The sequence below is a fragment of the Macrobrachium rosenbergii genome, chromosome 56, assembly GCF_040412425.1.
Source record: "Macrobrachium rosenbergii isolate ZJJX-2024 chromosome 56, ASM4041242v1, whole genome shotgun sequence".
NCBI lineage: Eukaryota > Metazoa > Arthropoda > Malacostraca > Decapoda > Palaemonidae > Macrobrachium > Macrobrachium rosenbergii.
In genome coordinates, this window is record NC_089796.1 from 10,826,901 (window position 1) to 10,852,597 (window position 25,697).

The following is a 25,697-nucleotide window of genomic DNA, read 5'->3' on the forward strand; positions in this document are numbered from 1 at the left end:
TTATATGTAACTAACAGATATCCAAGATTTATCAAATAAAACTGACAGTTCAAATCACTTATATTCATTCAGAAGTGATTATTAAATAGTAAACTGCTAAGTACTGGGTTTTCTTAAAGTATTTAGTATTTTTCTTCAGAGGAATGGCATGCCATGAAGTGTAGCAAAAATGTAACAATCCTCAATCCATTTGTTATAAATTTTAGTGCATTTTTTATTTTACTAAGACTAATTGAAACTGCCATGGCTGAAGATGTCATAGTTGCTGTTTATATCTTTTGATACATTTTGTCTTACGTACCTAGGGTTTGTTGTCATTGGTGGGTGAACCTCGTAGAGTTATGCTGCAGGCTGTACAGGAGTTATATGAAGTAGATCCTATTGAACCATGGCCTGAAAACACCCCAAGATCTTGCAAGTTTGTTTTGATAGGTGAGTTTTAAAGTTTTCCTTTATGTACAATATTTACTTTGTAAAAAGCTTCAGCAATCACCAACAACTGAGTAAAGATGGGGTACAGTTGTGATGCCAGTCTGTATTAATCATTGAAGATGAGATAAAGGATACAAAGGTGTTTTGTTTTGTTGACACCATTTTGATTTCAAGTGAAAAGTGCAAACTTAATGATAGGGGGCTGTTTATCTTGAAGCTCTTCATATCTGCAAATAAATCTTACAGTATAAAGGGATTTTGACGAAGGAAAAATCTATTTCTGGAGAGGGACCGTGTCACCCGATGAAAAAGTCCATTCAGCACTTATTTCTAGGTAATTCCGTTGCTAGATACCAGAGAAAGCTAAATGAAATGCTGGAGTTACTACCCCAGAGCGAGCTCCATCAGATGGAGTCGTCGTGTATGGAAAAGGGTGAACTACAAAAACACGGAACCTTATCCTATAGAGATCCCAAGGTCAAAAGTCCCACAGGGAGGTGCCGTTACAAACCCATGTACCACCCGTGGACAGCACACAAAACACTGCTAGCCGCATTCCATTTCAGCAAGCACCATCGTTCACACGTTTTTTCGTGCTGAATGGACTTTTTCATCGGCTGACACGGGACCCGATCCAGAAATAGTTTTCTTGAATTTTACATCATGCATTCAGGAAAATTCACAAAGTCTTAAAATGTAAAGAAAACTTTGAAGTCTGATGATAAATAATTACATAAATAACATTTCTATTTGAACACATAGATATAAAATTATGAAACATTTACCTTATTGGTTTCATATTTGAGCCACCTTTTGTTGATCTTGTTTCATGTAGTCCCCTAGACCAAAATTAATTTCAACACAATCAGCAGCAAAGTATTCACAAACACCAGAATTGATTCACAGGTGTACTAAGGTTCCAGGTACAATAAAGTATCAACACTTTACTTTTCTCTTGCTGAGCATTGCATATCACTATGTGACTGCACTGATAAAAGGAAGGCCTAGTCAGATATAAATGTTTATTTGAAGAAGGTTGCTTGGAGTGACAGTAGCGAGAGGTCTGTGATGATTACAATCCTTGGAAGAAGTCTCTTTAGGAGCATGCCTCCTTGGACGTGTATGAATTTCTGCCATGGAATATCTTCTAGCCATGTAGGTTACAGTAGCAAATCTGTAGGGACAGTAACTGGAAAGGTGGAATAACAGGAGTGCAAACACAGCTGAGTCACAGCAAATAGAGGTTACTTAGCAGAAACAGCCGGTGCAGATGGCACAGCAGACATTTCAGGCATTATGGGTGGAGCAGAAGCCCCAGAAATCACTGAAGGAAGCAGTGGAAGATGAAATGCACCAAGTTCTTGTATAACAGTTATTGAAGGCACAGCTGGGATTGCCAGAGTGGGAAGCGTCAAAAGTCCAGTATTAGTAGCTAATGGTGTCAAAGGAGCTAACTTGGTTGAAACAGTTGTATAATGTCGACAGGAAGTCCAGTAAAAATGAAAAAATGGCCGTGATGGTAGAGGACGCACTGATAGACAACAGCTCGGCCTGGAGGCTTTTACCGTTAAGTGTCCTAGAGGAGAAGGCAACAGGAGGTTGGAGGCCAGTGGTCAATCTCTCTTCATTGAATGAGTTTGCACGTCAGACTCCCATCAAGTTCTAAACCCCATGCTCCATGTTAGCTTCTATCAGACAGAGTGACTTCATTCTTTTGTTTGGACCTGAATGATATATACTTTAAAACTGCAATTCATCTGGGCTCTTGGAACCACCTGTATCTCATCTGCAACAGGACCGTCTTTCAGTTTAAAGTGCTGTGATTTTGACGAATGACTTAACCACAGGTGTTCGGAAGAGTGTAGGATCCTTCTGTTGTGGTACCTTGATGATTGGCATCCTTACAGCTGCATTTATTACAGGATTGAGATCAGATTCTCCTGTTTCATCACATTTTGGAGATTATGGTCAACTGGAAGTGTGAACTTATACCCAAACAGTAGACAAAGTATCTGGGTATTTTGATTGACACAGTAGCATTGATGGTTCTGCCATGCAGATACACAACATCAGACTTGGAGGTTTCAGTGCAGTTCTTTTCCCATCAAAAACAACCTGCATAGCTTTGACAAGCTTTGGCAAGCCCTCCTGGATCACCTGTCATCTCTGGAGAAACTTGTGCCTTTTGGATAACTTGACATGCATTCTTTCAGTGGTGCCTAAAGCAATGCTGGTCACCCTCTGTTGATCCTCTGACACTCCTTGTTCTGTTGATTAAGGAAGTGAAGAGAGGACCTTTTGTGGCAGATAGATAACAGGAACTTCCTTGTTGAGTTTTGTTGAACTCTCCTCCACTGGAGATGCCTCTGTTTAAGATGCATGGATGGTGGGGTTGGGTGCATATCTGAATGACTCATTCGTTTAGGGGCTGTGGACTTGAGGAGTCTCACTTGTACATCAACATCATTGAAATAGGTACAGTGCTGCAGGCCATCTGAGATCAGCTGATGGGATACTTACGGGATGCTTGGTAGTGCTGACGAGAAACAACATGACTGTCATGTCGTACATCAACAAACAAAGGGGTATGATCTCCCTAACCCTTGTGTGTTGGTAAGGCAGGCAGATAAGTGGGCAGCTTGACACCACTGAGCTGTCGGTTGAATACAATCTGGGCTTCTGGAGTGTTTTGGCCAATTAACTCAGTGGCTAGGGGCAGGTCATGGGGACAGAATGGTTCCTACATCTGCATGTGGTGGAGAGGCTATTTGAAATGTGTGGAACTTTGGTCACCACCCTGCTCACCATTTGGCAAAACTGGAAACTCCTGGTATTCTTGCCAGTGCCAGTCCCTTTGGCTGTGATGGAAGACGAGCTCCAACACCTTTGGACAATGTTGGTGTTTATGCCTTTCTGCCAAGTGAGCAACCAAGTGGTATCTGGATGTGCTGTCTCTTGATGCTGAGGTACCAAAGAGACCTGCTCCTTTGGCCCACTCTGCTACTTGAACTAGTAAGCCAGTCTGTGCAGGCATTTGCACTTCACAGCTGGAGATTATACATCTTGTGCAGTAGAGCCTTTTCTTGGGGTGTTGCTTTGAAAGATGTTGAGTCACATCAGAAACTTTTGACAGGTGTTTACTAAGGAAATTGAGCTGTCTTTTGTAGTTTTGTTTAAGTAGTATCTCTCTGGGTCAGATTGTGGAGTTCTATTCTTCCTCCACCATGATAAACTCTATGTCTGCAGTAAAGCAACAGCTCAACCCTTTCCCAGGTCTTCAGCTGAAGGACACAGCTCTCTCTGTTTCAGCAGACGTACATGGTCCTGTGGAGCTTCAAGCAGTCTTGCCTACCCTGTAAACTTCGATTTCTAACATCAGATGTACCTCTCAACTTTTGTAGCCTCTCTCCAGCACATTATGAGCCTGTGAGAGGTTTTGGACAAGGATGTTACACTCAATACTGTGTTCTTTGCTAGCTTTAGCATTAGGAAGCGAGAAGGCAAACTGCATGTCTCTTTCTGAGTATAGCACTAGGATGGTTAGGGGTCTTTTGTTTTCTGTATGTCTGAGTTTGTTGTGAAAGCTGAAAACCCACCAATTCCTGGGATACAATTCCATCTTGATTCCCTCCCTCTGGGAGTTTTTAGATGATGATCAAGACGAGATGCCGTTGTGTCCGGTGCTAGTTATGCAGTGCTGCTGTGCAAGATTCAACACCTCAGACCTGAGTTTCGGTGCCTGTTCATCAGTACAATTAGGCCCAAGATAAAAGTATCCAAGAACATACTCACATTCTGCTTTTAGAAGTCATCTGATAAATGTAAAAATCGTCTGGTGAAGATACTGACCCTGTACCCCGGTCAAGGGTTCATGAAGTCGGGCATTACCTCAACCCTAGCATTCAGGAGGAACTTTTCAGTATCACAGGTATTGAGAGTATTTGACTGCACTGAACAACCTTCACCTCTTTCTAGCTATGGGGCATTGTTCACAAGTCCTTTGGATACATTCTCCCCAGGACCTGTGGCGGCTGCTCAATATGTAGCTACCTAGGTCCATTTGAACAGAACAGTATCTCACTGAAAGTTGGTAGTGAATGATTGGTTGAATGATGAGTAACTGGTACACTTTGTTTCCATCTTCCTTCTCCCTGCAGCTACATGAAATATTCTCACTGGCCAGGCCAGATGCTGGAACATTACTCAACATAGCTTCCTACCTGACTTTCATTAGTCAGCAGAAGTAATTCCCTCAGTCTCCTCTTTAACTGGGATGTTAGAGTGCAGATATCTGGGGTTTTATGATACCTTGCTTCCTTCTGAGCTGGTCTTCCTCTCTTTTGAGGAAATGTAAGTCTTCCTTTTTTTCCTATGGGGCCTTGTCATCTTTGGCATCACACATGCTGAGACGGAAAGGAAGTTGCGGGCAACATTCTTCCTCTACTTATGTGACTGGAAAGTTGACATTCCTGGTTGGGAGATCAACACCAGTCATAAACTTGAGACAAATCCTCCTTTTTAAGGAGTAAGTCTCTATATAAAAGATGAGAGTTTGTATCCTCTTCGGAAGAAATGGTAAATTTTTATTTGCAGTTTTTTTTTTAGATATACAAACCAGAAGTCTTTCATCATTATAATCCTACCTCAGAACACCCCTGATTCTGAAGGAAAACTGATGCATTGCAGATGCACGAGAGAATGGTTTACCCACCATCCATACACTGTCTCCCACCAAATTTAAAGCCTTGTTACAAAGCTTCAGGGATCCAAGCAGTTCCACTGCAGGTATCAATATGAAAAACTTTGGGTTTGTATATCTTGGAAAAATGAAACATCTTTAAAAATTTGTCATTTTTGGACCCCCAAACATCTCGAATGGTTAATAATACCTCACATTTAAAAAAAAAAAAAAAAGAGGAAACAAAGATGTAGGTTAGATTAGACAATGATGAAATAATTGAAAGGAGTGAATGAAAAATTAATAAAGGAGCTAGCATTTTATAAGGTCTTGAAGAAAATTTGTGGAGAATCTCACAATGATGTGTAGGCCTGGGATGCACAAACCAATGAGGATGGGTGAAGGCTTTACATGTGGAACAGTTGCTCCTAGTTACTGTACCTCTCCTGTCTGCAAGATATTAGAACACATGTTACACCTGGACACGAGTGAGGGCTCTGTGTGATTGATGGGTTTAATATGAAACAATAAAAAGCTAAAAACTAGGGCAGCAACTTGAAGTGATACCATATATCTCCTTTGGATTCCCTCCAGTTAACTCTTTACAAGAAGGTGCCTTTCTACATAACAGATGCATGCTAAGAACTTCCCAGGAAACAAAAATTGTGAGAAAGAGCAATGACAGAATATTCATGCTCTAGCAGGTTTGAGTTACATGGCAGGACACACTTTATTCCTAGCAACATGATGACCCAAGTATTCATTAGAGTAGGGTGATTTTCAAGTTTAAAAACGTCTAACTTAGCAACATGATGACCCAAGTATTCATTAGAGTTGGGTGATTTTCAAATTTTAAAATATGTATTTTGTGTATCTTATAATTTACAGGGTGCTTAGCACAGCTATATAGATTGTGTTCACATAATAATATTGCAATCAGTAGATCAATTTCTTACATTTTACAAATGTAATGAAGTTTTGTTAGCCACAAACTGAAGCAAGTATAAAAATGATTAATGTATGGTAGTTATCATTTAAGTGCAAAAGAAAAAGATACTAGAAGGCTGGAATCTTACATGTCACCAATTTAAATATGCATAACAAAAGCCCTTGTTATCTGCTGTCACCATAGGTATTACAGTTGCATAAAAATTAAGACAGAAAGATATCCAAAGAAATCCTACTGCAATGAGACAAATGAATATAAGTGAAGTATTATTTGCTGCAGAATTTATTGAGTAAATATATGCTGCCTCATATTCCCAAGCATCATTATTATTGCAAATTTAGAACTAAATTGTGGTTACTTATTACTTTATGAGAGTAAATTATTTGTTTGTTAAAAAGCAGTTGTTATTTGTCTTTTATAATTTAGGAAGGTGTAACTTCTGTGAAGTCAGGTTTAAAATTACTGAATCTACATAACAGCTGCTTGATCAAGTTATAACTATAGTATTTGCAAGCATAAAATTACACAGCATTATGGTTTGTATCCTTTCCATACTTTATAACTAAAAAAAAAAATTATTCCTAAGTTGTTAAGTGGTACTTTAGATGTTTAATTATCCAATATCATTCAATATGACTTTTTTTCCAGGTGAAAATCTAGAAGAACCAAAACTTGTTGGATTCTTAAAAGGCCTTGTTAGTTTTGAATCACTAGCACCATAAGTGTCCAAACATGACGCAAATGACTGAGCCTCACAGTTTAGTTTCAGGAGGATTTAATAAATATGCAGCACTTACAGTATGTGGCTATCGTATTTTTATGGTAATCCATCACATTACTTTTGTATACAAATTTTAGTTTCTTAATTGTAAACTTTGCTGTTAAAGATAATTACTTTGAATTTAGAAATGTAATATAACTGGTAACTGTTTAGAATTTGGTATGTATGTATCATATTATATGCAACATCAGGGTATGTTGTGTGTACAGAGGTTAATGTCTTGTGTTTGTTCATGCTCAGTGAATTACTTAGCCAGGTACAATTCCTGTTTCAAGCATGGGTCTTTGTCTTTCCATTTATTCAGGAAGTTTTATTATTACTTTCTACCTATTACTAGGAAGTAAGCAAAACATATCTATGTTAGTTATAATGTTATTAAACACGTTTGGTACTCCTAAAATAAAATAGTTTAGTTTTAAATAAAATAAAAAATATTTGAGATATCCCAGACAAACAGTTATTCACGGCTTCTGGACATAACTAAAGCAGTCCAGGTCTTTACCTAACTATTTTAGTTTCATGTGTAATCATTATTGTAGGTACACAAATCTTTTGCTGAGACCAGATGCTTTCCTTTGAAAAAGGCCATAATTTAAAAAAGAATGTTAATTGCTACCTTCTTTGAGTTACAGTAGTTTCAAATATTATTTTTTTATTTGCTGTGTATTTACAGTACCAAGTTAATCATCTTGCAACCTAGGAGTAATTTTATTTCAACTATTCTGGGTCCGTAAATACAACTAAGTTCCTTCTTGGTCCAAATAGGTATTCATAACCATAGTTAGTGACACATTTAGATTGTGTTGTGCTATACTGTGTAGTGGCAGCATTTTTCTGTGGTATATTTAATGTGAAAAGTATGAGGGAATACAAAGGAAGGCCCCTTTTTTTTCTCATACACTTAATGAATCACAGATGTACAAATCCAACTGTTGAGGTCTATTATACACTTGATAGTTTATCTACAAAACATATTACTGTATCTTTTCTGTATATAAGACAGTATTAATTTTAGTCTCACTAATATAAGGAGAGAAGTAATGAGGCCTTTTAGACCTTTTTAAGCCATGTACCAGGATCTCCAAGTTATGATCTTATTGATGTTAGCAAGAAGCTGAACTTAAAAGTAAATTTCTGTATTATGATTGGGGTTACTTTAAAGGATACTAAAGGTACTGAAATGATTGTTTTTGTATTTTGGAAGATGTGGTTTAGACTGTCAAGCGTGAAAGTGTTATGTAGAGGATTGGGTTCTTTTATAAAATCCCATGTGTGATAAGTACTTAACTTCATGATAGGTAAACATGCCTGTAAATAATGACTACTCAATATTATTAGATTTGTGCATTGATTTATATGGTTTAGAAAGTCCATTTTGGTTGTGCAACAAATAAGTCTTATAAGCTATGGTATTCATTTACAAATATATAATATGAGATTAGTATTGTAAGTGTTTCAGTTCCAGCCTGGAAGCAAATGAAATATATTTACTGAAGAATATTTATATATAAAAATAATATCCAACCTTGGAATATATACTGAAATTTTCCCCATATTGTTTTGAATGATGATACTGGCTGTGCATCAATTTTATATACTTATGAGAAACTTGCTGTTGTAGGAATTCAGAATTCCTTGGTAGAAATTCAGAATTCCCCGGCTATACTGAATTGGCCTGGTGTAAAAAAAAAGGAAGTTTTGGTTTGTTGTGCACATGAGTCTTTGTTGTGATTAGTGTAACCATGTAAATAATTTTTATTGGAATTTAATGTACTTTTTCTAGTACAGTAAATATGGTTGAGTGTGTGCTTTGTTTTCTAAATTTTTTCATTTTCATTTCGTGTCATTCTCTTTCTTTGTTTAAAGTAATGAACACTTATAAATTATTCTTTTAATGTAGGATGGTACTGCTGCTAAAGTATTGTTCATTATCCTTTTTTGAGAAGTGAATGACCTATGTATTTTTTTCTTCAACTTCTTATAAATAACAGAATATGAAAAAACAGTCACTAGAAAAAAATACCAAAGAACACAAACATTATTACGAATAAACTAAGCACATAGAAAAGAATTTTTGTCATTATGTTTTTGTGAATTGCAATTCATACTTTACAGAGTTTTGTTGTGAAATGTAATCTATACATTATAGTCACCAATGTATTTCATAGTAGTGAAGAATAATTTTTAGTGGAGTGTTGTACTGTCAGGATTTATGTAAATACAAAACAAGGGCCTTTTATGTAGGAATATTCCTCAATGTGAGCCGGAAACTTGTTGAAACTTAAATAATAAGCTGGAGGTAGGTAGGTGAGTGGTGGCAGCACTTGCCTGCTGAAAGCTGTATTTTTTCTATGCCAGCAGTCAGACTAAGATGTTTTGCTACACTCTGACTCTCCCTACCTTTTGCTTGTTCTCCTCTGACTTGCTGAGGGGATGTGAGGGTAGATAACCAGCCCATGCTCTCCTGCAGTGCCCACCTGGGTGTGCTTGCCAAGCTCTGCCTAGGTGAGTCAGTGGTGCATGTTCATGGTTCACCTCTGCCTCCATCTGCTTTATTGGTGGCTTCACTGGAGTACTAGCAGACTTTTCCTTCCCTCTCTATCATGGCTGCTACTAATATGGATCTTAATGTAGTTAAGCTTCCTGTAATGGTTATCTTGCTCGTGTAAGTAATCCCCACGGTATCAAGAATGGGCTGAAATCCTGTGTGCTACTACCTGCCTCAACACATCTGCTATAACCGAGGAGAGCAAGACTCATGGACACTGTAAAGTGGGGAAACAAGCGTGTTTTATGCTTTTCCTCCTCATCAATTTCTACACTCTCCCTTTTGAAGGAAGAAGAATAAAGTCTCAGAAGCTGTCTCATAAGAAAGTTCCTTGGACTTTGTCCTGAGAAATGCCCTTGTCTATGCCCTCTCCTGACGAGTTTTGGATGCAAGTAGTCTCACTTAATGGAACAGCTTGTTCTTTGATTCCTCTACACTATCTAAAGGGTAAAGTTAAGGCAGTGGAGGAGAAGAGGTGTTCCAATAACTGAAAAACCTTGATCCACAGTGCTGTCTCCTTCAAGCTCTTTGGGACACTGAGTGGTAAAGCAATCAAAGCCTTCTGGGGTGGGCATGCCTTCTGCATCTGGTATAAAGTGTGCTTAGATTCTGGCACTTGGTCTTCAAGACCTAAATTTCATAATCAGTCAATCAGCCTCCTTCGAACCATGACAAGGAGTTCAGATTTCTTCTTCCTTGTAAAGGGCCAAGAGTTTTACCAGCCATTTTTGGCAACTCTCCCTACCTTCAGCTCTGGCTTAAAGAGAAAACAATGGAAAAGGAAACTAAGGTGGACTGTTTTCTTCTCTAACGGCCATGAGGGGATCAGTCTGTGTTCTTTGGAATGCTTACAGACTACTTTTCAAGGACTACTGACCTCCCTGCTCTTGGAATCTTGCTCCCATTGCTGACCTACCCTCCAAGATCTCAGAAGCAGTTGGTACAGCTCTGGCTTCAGCAAACTTCAGGGAGGTGCCAGCAAAGCTCCTGTTGTGAAAAGAGCAACCAGCTTGGTTTTTGGCAGGTCAATGTTGGTCACCTGTTGTCCTTGGAGAAGCTTGTGCAGGGGCATCACCACCAACACTTATTTCATTGGAAGCTGTAGAAACATAGTTGGTTGTCCTCAAGCGACTTCCTCTCTCCTTGTGCCCTTGAACCAAGAGTGAGGGAGGGACCTTTCATGGTGGCTAGATGATGGGAGCCTCTTAGTGGGATTTTCTTTGAACTTAATATTTTTTGATAATTCTGTTTTGAGATTCATTGAAAAAGGGTTGGGCTCACACCTGGGAGATCTCTCTGCTTCAGGTGTGTGGAGAAACAATGACCTTCATCTGTATTAACACTTTGGGAATGCTTGCAGCATGGATCAGCAACATTCTGGGATCATGTGATGATCACTGTAGGTGAACAAGGGTTTGTCATGCCATTTAGCTGTCAGCCAGGTACATTCTGGCTATAAGAAATCTTTTGGCAACCCAGCTCAAATGCCAAAGAGTAGTTGGGCAGGACAGATTAATTCCTGCTGTTTTGCATGGGAAAAGGCTTTTCAAGCTTTGGGGGGATTCCAGTGGTCAATCTATTTGCCACACAGTTATACAGAAAGCCCTCAGTGTTCTCTCCCATTCCAGACCTCTGGGCTGCCTTGGGAAATACTATATAGCAACCCATAGTGTGAGTGTGATTTGCTGAGTGATCAAACAAAGGTCTGTCAATGGGTCTCCTGGTAGCTCCTCACTGGCCCCATGCTGAGTGGTAACCTGATCTGCTAGATCTGGACGAAACACCCAGAGATTCCCCTTCTTTCAACTCTTCTCTGTTAGCCACATACTTTGAGGTAGCCTCAACTGATGTACCAGGGAGTGATCATCTTAACTGGCTTTGTAGAGGGGGTTCTTCTCTGATCAGAACTTCTTGGCTGCAGATCATGGAAGTACTCATCAACCTTCATTGAGACAAGCTCCTCTCAGTCCCTGCAGCGAAGCCTATTACTCTACGTTGAACCAGGTTTTCCAGCTGAAAGGCATGGACCTCTCTTCCTTGGTAGAATTGTCCTTCCTCATAACTTTGAACAATTTGCCCACCTTGTTGGCTTCGGCCTATGGAATAGGATGTGACTCTCGTCCTTTGCAGCCTAACTGGTGCTATAAAATCCTTGGGAGAGGTGTCATATCAAGATTTCACCCTCAAAACTTGTTCTGCCTGTCTTAGCCTCATCATAGTGTGCTGATGAGTTGCATGGCCTTTTGTGTCTTTTCTGGTATTTGGAGGGCTGGGGATTCTTCATTCTAGCTTGTGAGTCGAGTTTTTGGTGAAAACTCAAAACCCATCAATATCTAACAAAAGATTCAGGAATTTGGTTATGAGAATTAGTTAGTGGGGAGCCAAATGAGATGCTTTTGTGCTCAGTGCAAGTCTGTGGCACTATCGAATGAGAATTGAATCTCTTTGTCCAGGGTGTTTAGGTCTTTGTAGTATCAAGAGATGCAAGAAGTGGTGTCCAATAACAAATCTTTGTTTTTTCATGAAGAGATCAAGCAACATACAGTTTGTCCTGTGAGGAGGATAGTCGTCCAGTCTGGGTGAGAGCTCAAGAAGCCAGGGGTATTGGTCTGCCCCTAGCTGCTTCGTAAAGCTTTTTGGTTTCAAGGCTGGTATCTGGTAGTGCCAGACTACCTTTACCTCATTTTATCTTAGGGATGTGACTCACTTGTCTTTGGTTACTTTCTTCCTAGGACCTGTGGTGGCTACTCAACAGGTTGTGTAATCTCCAAGGTCCTCTCCCACAAAAAAAATCTCACCTAGAGTACTTGGATGGCATAAGGCTGGAGGTTGAATGGGTGAGTGACTGGCTCTCTCTCCCTTCTTCCTTCCTTTGCAAGACATTGGTTAAGCTATGTACATGCTGGATGGGCCACAATGCAGGTAGGCTTCTCAATCAGGCATCCTGTCCTAGAGCTTCAGCTAATAAAGTGTGACTCCCCTCGTTTTCCTTTTAAAAATGGGGTGGAAGGTAGTGGTAAAGCTATCATCTGAACCTATCAGTGGTTGACTAACCAGATACTAGCTGCCTTCTGGCCTGTGCTACCCTGTCTTTTGGGCAGTACTTGTTTCCCACAAGTTTTTGCAGAGTGAGAGATTGTAAACATTCACTCTGGATAGGGGCCCTATCAGTCTTGCATCCCTATACCAGATTGTATAGGAGGTTACAGGAATCATTGGGCCCCTGCTCACAAGCATGACCAGAAGCATGGCATTCCCAGGTGGTTATGCAACTAGCCAGTCAGCTGAGAGACTATCTTCCCACCTAAGGAGTGAGTACCTATGTAAAAGGTATTGTTTTATTTCTGTAGGAACAAATATAAAATTTTAAAAGTAATTTTGTATTTTGCCTAGGTATACAAATTGTATCATAATCCCACCTCAACCAGCTCATGTGTACCGGATGCAGAATGATAAAGTGCTAGCTTACAATAGGCGAGTTCCCCAACCCTCACATGGCTACTTCCAATTAACCACCTTGTTACCAAGTTTCAGTGATTGTTTCCAGCTCATGTTGATGAATACTCCTACATAAAAGTCCATGGTTTTTGTATTCATAGAAAAATACACATTGCATAAAAAAATTGGTATTTTGTTACATTCTGGTGATAAGTGAATGCACCTTCATGTAGCTTTTGTGTTTAATTGAACAGGTGTCTAAACAAGAAAAAACTGTGTCCTATACTCTGCATGTATATTTTCATTTTTATAAAAAAAGTTTAATATATTGTTGATATAACAGAAGTTTTTATAATGCTTTTCCCCCCTGTTTATTAGTATAAATTTTATAAGGCTAAGCCTTACTATTTTATTCACTGATATTAAATAGGTATCATAATAAGCACTGTGCGATTGTGCAGTGAAATACGTAATGGAAATGTTTGAAAATATTGTTTTACCATTAGGTTTTTCATGTAAAAACTGCTAATTTTTCTACCACTGAAAACCAGTGAGCTAAGACTTTTATGTTCAGCGCTATCACGTAAAAAATAATTTTATGACTTTTGTGCATAAGTAGCTTGGGATGAAGAATTCCTCTGGGGTGATTTATGTATGCTTGCAGGATCTTACTTTTTCATCTTGATATTGTGAGGATCTCAACCTAAATTTGATATTCTATATTGTTGCCATTAATTTATTTCCAGAAGAACATTTCACTGACCAATTATAAAAGATGATACTCTCTTCTATCACATACATATATTTTTATCTCTTTTATTCTCATATGTATGGGTATGGGCCTTGCATCTGCATAAATTAATTAATAACAGGACCCCAGATAATTTATGGCACTTTATCAACTTAAAATGCTGAATGAGAATAAGATATGCTTGATCTGTGCTCCGAGCTCTTCATGTTTTTAATTTTTTTGTGAAGAGCTGGACTGCATTCTGGAACTAAGCTTTCAAAATCTTTAACTGGATGTCAGAAGAATTGGATGACACACTTAAAATAAGCACAACTTTTGTATGCATGGAAAAAATGTCATATTTCAATACTCAATGCCTCATAATGGAAGATTAGTGTTTTTATATACTGTATTGATGAAGATTTAGTCACAGAACGACTAACAAGAAAAAAATGTAAGGAAAAAATGTCAAATTTTTGGGTGTCTAATTTTCAATGGTCTATGACGCAGAATAGAAGGCTAGTGTTATCTATCCACATTATGGATAAGGATTTAATCAGAGAATGAACATAAAGAAAATGGAGAAAAAAATTAAAATTTCCAGCCAAATTTCCATAGAACCATATGGAAAAAGCATCAAATTTTTAAAAATTAATTTTCAGTACTCTATACCTCAGAATGGAAGATTAGTGCTATGTATGCACTATCATAAATACTTAGTCGAAGAATGACTGTCAAAAAAATTTGAAAAGAAAATTAACAAGAACTTTCCATCAAATCTCTGAAGGTCTACATATGCAAAAAATACATAGTTGGATGATGTAACCACAGAATGATAGTAAATTAAAAAAATAAAAATAAATAATATACAAGAATTTCACCTTAAGTTCTGCAATAACGAGTATGGAAAAAAATTTCTAATTTCCAGTACTCTTTGCCTCAGAAAGGGAGATTAGTGTTATATATGAACGATTTGGATAAAAATTTACTCAAAGGATGACTGTAAAGAAAACTGGAGAAAATATTTAGAAGAATTTTCAACCAAATTACCACAGGCGTTCTTATTGAAAAACTGTCAATATCTTATGCCTTAGAATGGAAAAATAGCCTTATTAATATTATGCACTGCTTGGATGGTTATTTAAAATGCAAAGTAATTCAGTTGGCTCTGTCAGTCACTTTTTTTTTTTTAGAAAAACATATCTAAACAAAGCGGTTTATTTGTTTTTAAAGCACAGTCTTATGTTTGTAAAAAAAAAAGGTACTCTCTTATTTACAAACTTGTTTAGGACCTGTTCTGTTGCAGACAATTTGAAAGAAACACTGGTATACATTTTACAGATGAGGAAAACCTCATGATAATAAAAATGTAACATTATGTTCCTTCCAGAGCTTCGAAAAGAAAACTGATTGAGAGTAAGGCGAGACGGGCGATGTAGTGAAATTGTTACTTCTCATTTACAATCGTGATTAAGAAGATATTACAAATTATATAAACGTGTGTGCGCGTGCATGCTTACTGTATATAGTGGAACAAACAGACTAACGCAGAAGGTCCGAAAGTAACAGCCGGATACGTGGACTGGTAGCATAAGAACAGGGAAAGCGAAACGAGTACCTAATCTTTTGGTAATTGACTTTACTGTATAATCACTCCGAGTCAGTGAAGTCTTAAACATGGCCTCCTTACGTAAACAGTGTATGAAAGGAATCCACACTACACGTTAATGTAAAGCTGGGGGGAGTCTCTTTTAGCGCTTTTGGTACATACTTAATTATACATATAATTAACCACCAATACCTTAACAATGAAGTGAAAGTAGTCGCGGAAGACCTTTGTAGTATTGCATTTTTATGCTGTTCAGCTTTACATACTCTCATACAAGAGGTATGTTTGTGAGATACAGGCCATGGTTGGGCATGGAACTGTAAAAAAATACAAACGAATAAAATCTATCTATCTGTTGTGTAAGTTACTCTGTCGAGCCATGGCCGCATAGTCTTTGCCACCCAATTAGATCGTTGTGTTTACTCGAACTTGAGGGACGGTGCGACATTGTGCTGTCAGGTACAAGGCCTGTGAGGATGATGTGATATATATGATATATGTCTATACATGTATATATATATATACATACACACAGTATATGTATGTGTAATATATATATTATATATATACATATATATATATATATATATATATATATATATATATATATATATATATATATATATATATATATATATATATATATATATATATATATATATATATACCCAATATATATATATATATATATATATATATATATATATATATATATATATATATATATATGTATGTATAAACATATATCATATATATCACATCATCCTCACAGGCCTTGTACCTGACAGCACAATCATAGCACCGTCCCTCAAGTTCGAGTAAACACTGCGATCTAATTGGGTGGCAAAGACTATGCGGCCGTGACTCGACAGAGTAACTTACACAACCAATCGCTGCTGAGGAACAACAAAATTTCACTATCCAATTTGAGCTCCTCTTGGCCGACCAACCACTGTGGCGTAACAATCAAATTTCATTATCAAATTTTAACTGTCAAAAGACGAAAATTCCATATATATTGTAATGAATATGGAATGGAATGGAATGTAAAATTTAGGCCAAAGGCCAAGCGCTTGGACCTACGAGGTCATTCAGCGCTGAAAAAGAAATTGAGAATAAGTAGGTACTGAATGCGTAACAGGAGGAAAACCTCAGCCGCATTAGGAAGCAATTGCTAAGAGGGCGGAAAGTAAGTTGGAAGAAAGAATATGAATAGAGGTATAGCAAAAGGAATGATAGAGGCTGCAGCTAGGGGCCGAAAGGACGCTGCAAAGAACCTTAAGTAATGCCTACAGTACACCGTATGACGTGCACTGGTGGCACTACCCTCTTCGGGATGTAATGAATATATCTTTAAATTTCCCACGTTCTTCGAAACAAATGAAATACATATATGCAAGGGAATGACCGAAAATCATACAAGCAGAGAGTAAAACCAGTTAAACTGACGGCATCTTTTTCCGTGCTGCCAAGGTATTTCTTATAGAATGGTTGTCAGCTCTTGTGAGCACGGTCGTTATTTCGAGTAATTTCATGAAGTGATATTTTTAACACGATGCATATTCAGCTGACTGAAATTGACCTTACTGCCTGCAGCTTACCTTAATTCTTTGTTAAATATTATGTGCACTTTCCCTTATCTCCAATTTCATTGGCATGTTTTCTTCTAATAAGGGATAGCGTTTCACATATACCAGTAATCATCCCATTAAACTTTTATTTTTTATAAGCGGCCAATAGAAAAGCCAAGCCAGAAACCTTATCTTCGGTGGAAGGAGAGAAAGAACAAATGGATTCTGCACCCAAGTCTTGGATTAAATTGTTCATCTACACACACACACACACACACACACACACACACACACACACACACACACACACACACACACACACACACACACACACACATATATATATATATATATATATATATATATATATATATATATAGAGTATATATGTATTCTATTCATTAGTGCCTCTCTAATTCTTCGAATTCCTGGGCGCTTTTTGGATATGCTTGTAACTACATGAAGAATTGGTAAGGTTAAGAGGCATTGTAAGGCTATTAGAATTACATATGTCGTCGGGTAAAGGACCAGTTGATCTAAGACAGCATATATGTTAATATATAAATATATATATGGGAATAGAGAGACAGGTACATACATATATATATGTATATATACATATATATATATATATATATATATATATATATATATATATATATATATATATATATATATTCAGAGGTAGCGCTGAGCCCGCATAAGTAAGGTCCGACTTGCCAGCTGACCCAGCTGTGAATGGGTGCCAACGCAGCTGGGAGTTAAGAAAGGGGCGAGGAGCTAGCAACCTAGGCCCTAAAAACTTGTTGAACAGAGGAAAGGGCATTTACCGCTAACCTTTGCTGCTTTCTGTAGCGACAATTCAAATACTCCGAGCATTTTTGTCAGGAATGCTATTGGATCTACATTACTTCCTCCCGTACTGGGGTAGTGCTGTCAGTGCACCTCAAACAGTGCACCGTAGGCATCACTCAAGGATCTTTGCAGCATCCCTTCGGCCCTTAGCTGCCACCCCTTTCATTCCTTGTACTGTACCTCCATTCATATTCTTCCTTTCATCTTATTTCCACCCTCTTCTAACAATTGTTTCATAGTGCAACTGCGAGGGTTTCCTCCTCTTACACCATTTAAACCTCTTACCCTCAATTATTCTTTCTGCGCTGAATGACCTCAAAGGTCCCAGCGTTTGGCCTTCAGCCTAAAATTGTATATTCGACATAAATGGCTGAGCGAGTCACCACATATCTGTTTTAAAGATAACACAATATCAAGTACCCTTGACATGCAAGGGAAGCCAGACGATTTTATATCGAGGTCTCTGCAGTTGGTTATATTCAATAACAGGAGTGACTTGTCTCTAGATTTAGCCTGCGATGCTCTAAAAATAAGTCACGGGATGTTATAAAAGTCGTATGTAGTCTAAATCGAACAATGATGAAATTCACCTTCGAAAGAGAGGGATATATTATTATTATTATTATTATTATTATTATTATTATTATTATTATTATTATTATTATTATTATTATTCAGAAGATGAACCCTATTCATATGAAACAAGCCGACAGGGGCCATTGACTAGAAATTCAAGCTTCCAAAGAACATGGCGTTCATGGGAAAGAAGTAACACAAGGTAATGAGAAATACAGAAAGAAGGGTTCACTTTTTAAAAAAGAATAAATTAAATTAAATGAAAAGATAAAAATGAAAAATTGTTAAAATACAAGAATTGTATTGGGGTACTAATTCATTGCATCTTAGCTTGAACTTCTGAAGTTCCAATTGCACGACAACCTCAAGGAGGCGTTCCACAGTTCAACGGTGTGAGGGATTAAGGACCTCTGGAACAGAAATTCAACAGCTGGACACATCTACAAAAATCTGGTAAGAATTCTCGGTAACTAAATTAAATATGGCGAGTAATTCCCATAGAGTTATTAGTTTTGCCTGCTCAATCTGCGATTACTTACAATCCCGTGAGTTTGGCGGCCACCTATTCGTGATCTCCATTAACCTAAGAATTAAGATATAATGCCTGTGGATTAAAAAGAATTCATCACAAAATGCTTATACACTTTTAATCTACCCGGTGAAATTGTGAGCACCATAACGCATTATGAAACCTTTGCCACAACCCGAGATTGACAACTGTTGTCTTCTGTTACATCAAATATAAAATTTCATGCTGTTTCACTATTCTACTCTTCTATATGAAATATGATGGCGCAATACTGCTGTATTTTCTAAGGCACTTCTTCAATTTCATTTGATCACTATGACTGAAATGTCTTGACCATTTCATTACAATAATTAGTTATTTCATTTCTTACTTGATATAACAGTATTCACATATCCGTGTCTTTTTAAAGTCAAAATGTTCAAACTGAAAGGTCAGTCGACTCGTATTTCAACAGATGAAAGCTAGAAATTTATTGTTATTATTAATATTATTATTATGAGTATGAAATCAAGCCCAAAAGGCCACTGACTTTTAGGGAAATCCTTAAACAAACGTTAAGCTTATTTGTGGAAAGAGAGAAAAAGGGATAAATATTTTGCATGCAAAACCAGCCACTTAAGTCAGATAAAAAGATATGTGAAAGTGCATTGCGCATTTGAATAGTATGAAGAGTTTCGGTTAAGAAATGTTAATGCTCTTTCGCTTCAAGTCAAAATGAATATTACAAACATCATACATATATCTTATCTAATGAGCTACTTTTCTTTAGCTCTGATAATTTCACAAAGAAAAGAGAAGAATTAACAGAATCTTCGACACACACGCACGCATCTACTCTCTCTCTCTCTTTCTCTCTCTCTCTCTCTCAGACCCCCTTCCCTTCCAACATTCTCCACCCTCCCTCCTGGCTGGCAAGCTTCTCACACAATCACTGAGCCAAGAATTGATGGCGGGTCTTGCTAATGAAAAGGAATAGATTTCTCTTACTCTCAATGGAACAGCTACTTTTTGGTGAAGATCATTATATCGGTCCATTTTTAGCGCCAACCAACAATTGGCTTTTATGCCCTCGCACTTCGAACTTTGCTGTTCCCTTACTCTTTTCGTGTCATCCGTCAATGACACAAGAACTTGATTCTACTTTAGTCAGTTGAAAATAGTTTTGTGCGGGGGAAGGCGAACGAATTCTCACAAACGCGAAAATTACGCGCCATCAATTCAGCGGTCAATCTGTGGCGCCATAAGGTGTTGGGGAGAATCGGGTGACAAAAGCCTGACGGATAATCCCACTTCTGGCCCTTACGGCGAGCAGGAACATCTATTCAAATCCTTTATATTTCACAAACGTCCAAAAACTATCCCGTCTGAAAAAAAAAGCTATATGCTTTGATTACCATCTTTTCGAGATGAGGGCGAGATTCGAACGAGAGGCTCATCTCGTCGAGATAACAAATGAAACGCGGCCCTAAATTTCACCACATTCTTTTAAGACCGACAGGGGCCGTAATAAAACAATTTTCGGGAGACTCGGCTGCCTAAATCTTGGCAAGCAATCAAGGTTCATGGAGGAGCAAAATTTGGTCATTTCTAGAGTCTACAGATAGTCGCGCGCATATACTGGATTGTTTGGTTATTTCCTCTATTTACGCAGAGATAAAAAAATTCTTTGTCTTATAGATAATAATGTTTAATGTCTGCGTACACAGACAATTAAGCATGAGCTGTGCATGTCTTAAATTTAATAATGTCCAATGTCTACATACAAGATCATGAAACGAATATTCTGCATCTTTAATGTCAAACGCGATCATTTCCAATATTCACAGGCATGGATAATCACAAGCATATACAGGTTATGTATCCTCATGTATCAATGTTTGGATAAGCGCTTACATAATATATACGCGTATACTCACTTTTAGAAAACAGGAAAATAACTGGAAAATCTGCTTTTGTGTCTGAATACGGGAGTGGGTGTTTTACATACACGAATGCTCAATATCAAGGACAGAAAACTAAATCCAAAAGAAGAGTGAATAACGATAAAATATTTTGCTAAGATATTTTATCTTCTAACTTTGTTTCTAAGCATAGAATAAAAACAGGAATAATTAATCTACAGGGGGGCCCATGAGAAGAGTACTCTGATGTAACAATTTTATATATAACAACTTTTCTTTTTATGGTGAAATGACCAACACGGGGCAGCCAAATATAAAGCCCAGTCCTGCAAGAAAAGAAGTGTGTTGATGAAATTCTACCACAAGGATGTGACTCTCTATTCAAAAAGATGATGTGTGAATCGAGACAAGGCGGAGAAATAATAATAATAATAATAATAATAATACACAATAATAATAATAATAATAATAATAATATACTTCATTTCAACTCATGAGAAAATATGAAAAAGTATTCACATTTGAATATTATGAAACTGATAAAATCGTTTGAACACTGAGCAATCTGCGTTTGTCATACAGTACCTTTTAACATTACCATACCACTAAATGAACTGCAATACTTTTGAATCTTAAAATAACTTGTCTAAGCCAGTATTTTGACCTTATATAATTTATTTTTCCTGTCCTAATCACTGTCAACATAGAAGGAACATTACTTGCTAAATATTCAGTACTGTAAACATACATTGCTTATCTCTGTTCGCCAGACTATTATATAGGCTGGCATCAGAAATAGGTTTCTATGAATATTACACGAGGCTTTAAGTTTCTCCACACACTTGTCACAGCAAGATCTGACCAAAGTAGCCTATGCTATAATTCTGTCATTTTTATTGAAGTAATAAATTTTTATTGAAGTAATAAATTATTGCTAATCTTTCAGTATTACCCATACAAATTTATCCACAGATATTCTGACGATAACGTTTTTATGCAAAACACTGCTATTTTATGTAAAACTAACTTTTCGAGGAGCTTTTTTCAGGCCGCAAAACATCATCTCTTTTCAAATTAAAATATCTGTTTTTAAAAAAGATACTATTTAAAGCAAGATGTGTTTATTAAAAAGTGTGTAACAGTATCTTCTTATTCGAAGGAAGAGTGAGGTTAGTTCTCGCATTAAAAAATTTATATATACATATATTATTATTATTGTATAAGAAAGAGCAGGATATATATATATATATATATATATATATATATATATATATATATATATATATATATATATATATATATATATATATATATATATATATAGAGAGAGAGAGAGAGAGAGAGAGAGAGAGAGAGAGAGATTTATATATAAGGTATGTGTTATTGTTTGTGACATCGTGGTCCAGTGGTTACCACCCTCCAACCATCCGCAAGAGTTTAAGGATCGATCCCGTTCAAGATGAGTGAAACAACTCAAGCTACTTCCTGAAAAATCCATCATGCCTCTGTTGAGCTAAACCGTGAATAATGTTAATGGTAATAAGCCGAATGTAGCGGGTCGGAGTTAAGTTAGAGAAGTGCATGGGATTATAGCAGCTTTACGCCGAATGACTTAATGAGAACCTAACCTTCTGGGGCCACCAGCTTATAAAGAGGAAAGGTAAGTATATATATATAAATGTATATGTATGTATATATATATATATATATATATATATATATATATATATATACATACACATACATATATATACACACACATATACGTATATATTATTCATATACCTCATTTCCCACTAGGAGGTGTGGTGCCACAAGAGTACAGCCTTCCATTTTCTCGAAAGGTCTTTAGCGATGAAACTGCTGGGTCCACGAGCTGATCCACATTTACAGCTGGGAGCGATACACGGATCTAACAAATGTGATCTAAGTGATGCACCAAAGGGCAAGGCCTACTGAGGATGCACTTACAAAGGTGGGCAGGTGGAACCTTTTATATCCACACACGCACACATACATACATACATACATGTTATTATATATATATATATGTTATATATATATATATATATATATATATATATATATATATATATATATATATATATATGTATATATATATATATATATATATAATATATATATATATATATATATATATATATATGTATATATATATATATATATATATATATATATATATATATATATATATATATATATATATATATATATATATATGATATATATATATATATAATATATATATACAATACACACACACACACAACACTAACATTCCCATCGTTACAGCACAAAGTAAAAAAAATAAATTACCAAAAAGCGTTCACAGACGGATGGAGAAGCTTTCAACCCCGCGGTAACTGCGAATTCCCATCCGATCCAGGGATTTGCCGATGCAATTCCAGTCCGCCTCTAATTCGAGGCAATAATCTTAAAAGATTTGGTGAAGAAATTTTCTCCATGGGAATTTTTCTATATTCCAAATACTGAGTGTAAGTCTAATGTCCTTGATTGTGCATTAAAAAAAAGAAAGTTACCGAAGATTGTAACAGACCTTAGAAGTCTGTATAAGCGTCAAGGTGTCGCAAAGGAGCTCGGGAAACACCCCCGGCTCTGGAAAAAAAAAAAGGGCGTTAGTAAATGAGTGGATATTCAAAAGAGCCTGACATGATAGCGTTCAGATGCGCTTGAAATGTACTTAACCTGTATATCAACCCGAATAAGCCGATCTTTCACAGTACTGAGATGAGCTTGATTTACACAGTATTGTTCGCTCAAGTATAAATATAATTTGCACAATTCGTGATGCACAATAACGCAGCGGAAACACTCCGTGATAAATTATGTTTATTAGCTTTGTTTTCAGTTACTCAAGTAAACTGGCCTTTATCAGAGTCAATCTTTAATTTGATCACGGCTGCAGGAAAGTGAAGTTTTCTTTACTTTTCCTACGTCTTTTTAAATATCCGAAGTATTCCTAGGCCGTACGAATTACAAAGAGATCAGTTATAGAAAAGCTTCCACAAAAACTACACGAGTTTTTCCTTACATACAGCTATTGAGATCTTCGTTGCTAAAAAAACTAGAGGGACAAAAGTATTACTAAAAAACATGTAAAAAAAATTGCCAAAGTCGTTTAACAAAGACTCAAACTAAGAAAATCTGTCTCAGTATAATACACGGTAATGTCAATGACTAATGACTGTTGGCAGACTGTACGTAAATTTGACTGTACAACGTACTTCTATAAGAGACCACTTCTAGATCTTTTGTGCAAATGTACCCTTCATATATGAAATCCATAAAATCTAATGTTATTCTGAGAGTATGAATGTGAATTATGGCAACTTTAATCTGTTACGTACCCATATTGTGTACATAGGCAATCAAATCCTATACATAAGGAAATCCCCCCTAAACATTCCAGGGTTTTTGTTTACTGGTGCAGGAATGTAAATCGGTTTGTGTTTGCGTATATGTTTATATATGCCTTGAATAAGCGTCAACATTATGTGCATTTGAGTGTTGAACGCACACATGTGCTCGCGCGCTCATACGCATACACACGCAACATATATATGTATATATATACATACATGTATATATATATATACACATATATCTATATATATATATATATATATATATATATATATATATATATATATATATATATATATATATATATATATACACACACATATATATATATATATAATTAAATTATGGGTGTTCGTTTAGACCACGTTCCGTCATAAGTTAATCTTGGCACACAAGTTTACAAGAATATCCAGCTCTTCTCTGCAGAGGCCTCGTCCGAATATAACTGAGAGAGCAAACAGTTCCAGACTGAAGTGAGAGGTCAGTGGAACTAAGGAACAATCATGTGGCTCAGTGGTTGCCACTATGACAACCCTTGGTCAAACAGTTAACTCTGCCACTGTAATACGTTAATAATGGACTTCTCAGGCGCTACACAATAATTTAAATGAAGGGAGGTAAAATGTTTCAGGAAATACAGAGGAAAGGTGAGTGTTCTGTATCCTAGAAGTGATTACTATTGGAGTGGATCATGATGTAAGCCTGCTTCCAGTCAATTAGTCCAGCAATAACAGCGGTGATTGACACGTTTTGAGATATCATTCATTCACTCCTTGTTATTTATCACGTTGGATGATACCAGGGCTTCAGATAACTTTCTCGCCAATAATTGCATCACTGAGTCTTCCGTCTCCAACATGTCAAGACCATACCCGGGTGGAAGAGGAGCGCTGATTGCAGCGTTAAGCCCCAGACCTCGTATATTCAAGAGAGAGAGAGAGAGAGAGAGAGAGAGAGAGAGAGAGAGAGAGAGAGAGAGAGAGAGAGAGAGAGCGTCTTGAGTTCACCAGACAGCAAAAACTGAGCTCAAAAATGTTTCTGGGCAATATAGGAATAAGGAAAATTTCATTTTATTCGTCCCACTAGAATTTCAATTTATAATCACTTACTTATGTGTACTTTGTACATTATTATCAACATTTCAAACCAAAGTATATAAAGATGAAGAGACGGCTCAATAATCATAACAAATATATGAATATAATGCTTACAGCAATGATATACGTTTTTAATAAAGACGGAATTATGTCCACGAAGTCAATAGCGTAAAAAACGGAAATGTACGCACTCTGCGAACTAAAATCTTTTTGACGCTGGTTAAAAAAAGTCTAGTAAGACACTTCTATTACCTGATCGTTTGCTGTGATGGTTTTAGTCACTTCACAGCTTTTGCTCGATTTATTTAGTAGTGAAAAAAATATCCACATATATCACTTTGTAGTAAAGCTTTAACATAGACAAGCAGTCACTCGTCTTGACTAGTCATGACTGGGGGCCTTCGTGGATTAAAATGACACGTACTCAATATGTGCACTTACATGTGCTTAAACACTCTTAATGAGTGAATTTGTAGTGTTTTATATATATAACCGTTTAAATTCCCACTTATAATTTTATGGCCTCTTAGTATTTTTTTCATGATTTTGCTTTGCATTGCACCGAAATAACCAATGTAGAATTGCCTGTTTCAGAACA

The 25,697-nt window shown here is 36.8% G+C and overlaps 1 protein-coding gene and 1 long non-coding RNA gene across 4 annotated transcripts in view; one reads left to right on the forward strand and one right to left on the reverse strand.

Annotated features, from left to right (window-relative positions):
• LOC136836388 (zinc-regulated GTPase metalloprotein activator 1-like) overlaps nucleotides 1-13,171 on the forward strand; it is a 125,016-nt gene extending 111,845 nt beyond the window's left edge. Inside the window, 2 exon segments of the mRNA XM_067100584.1 lie at nucleotides 306-432; nucleotides 6,708-13,171. Of these exon segments, the coding sequence (XP_066956685.1) occupies nucleotides 306-432; nucleotides 6,708-6,781 (201 nt within the window). The 3' untranslated portion in view covers nucleotides 6,782-13,171.
• LOC136836390 (uncharacterized) overlaps nucleotides 1-25,697 on the reverse strand; it is a 467,691-nt gene that overhangs the window by 815 nt on the left and 441,179 nt on the right. For all 3 annotated transcript variants that reach the window (XR_010852383.1, XR_010852384.1, XR_010852382.1), the window contains one exon: nucleotides 302-659. This is a non-coding gene — a long non-coding RNA (uncharacterized lncRNA). The remainder of the gene's footprint in view (nucleotides 1-301; nucleotides 660-25,697) is intronic.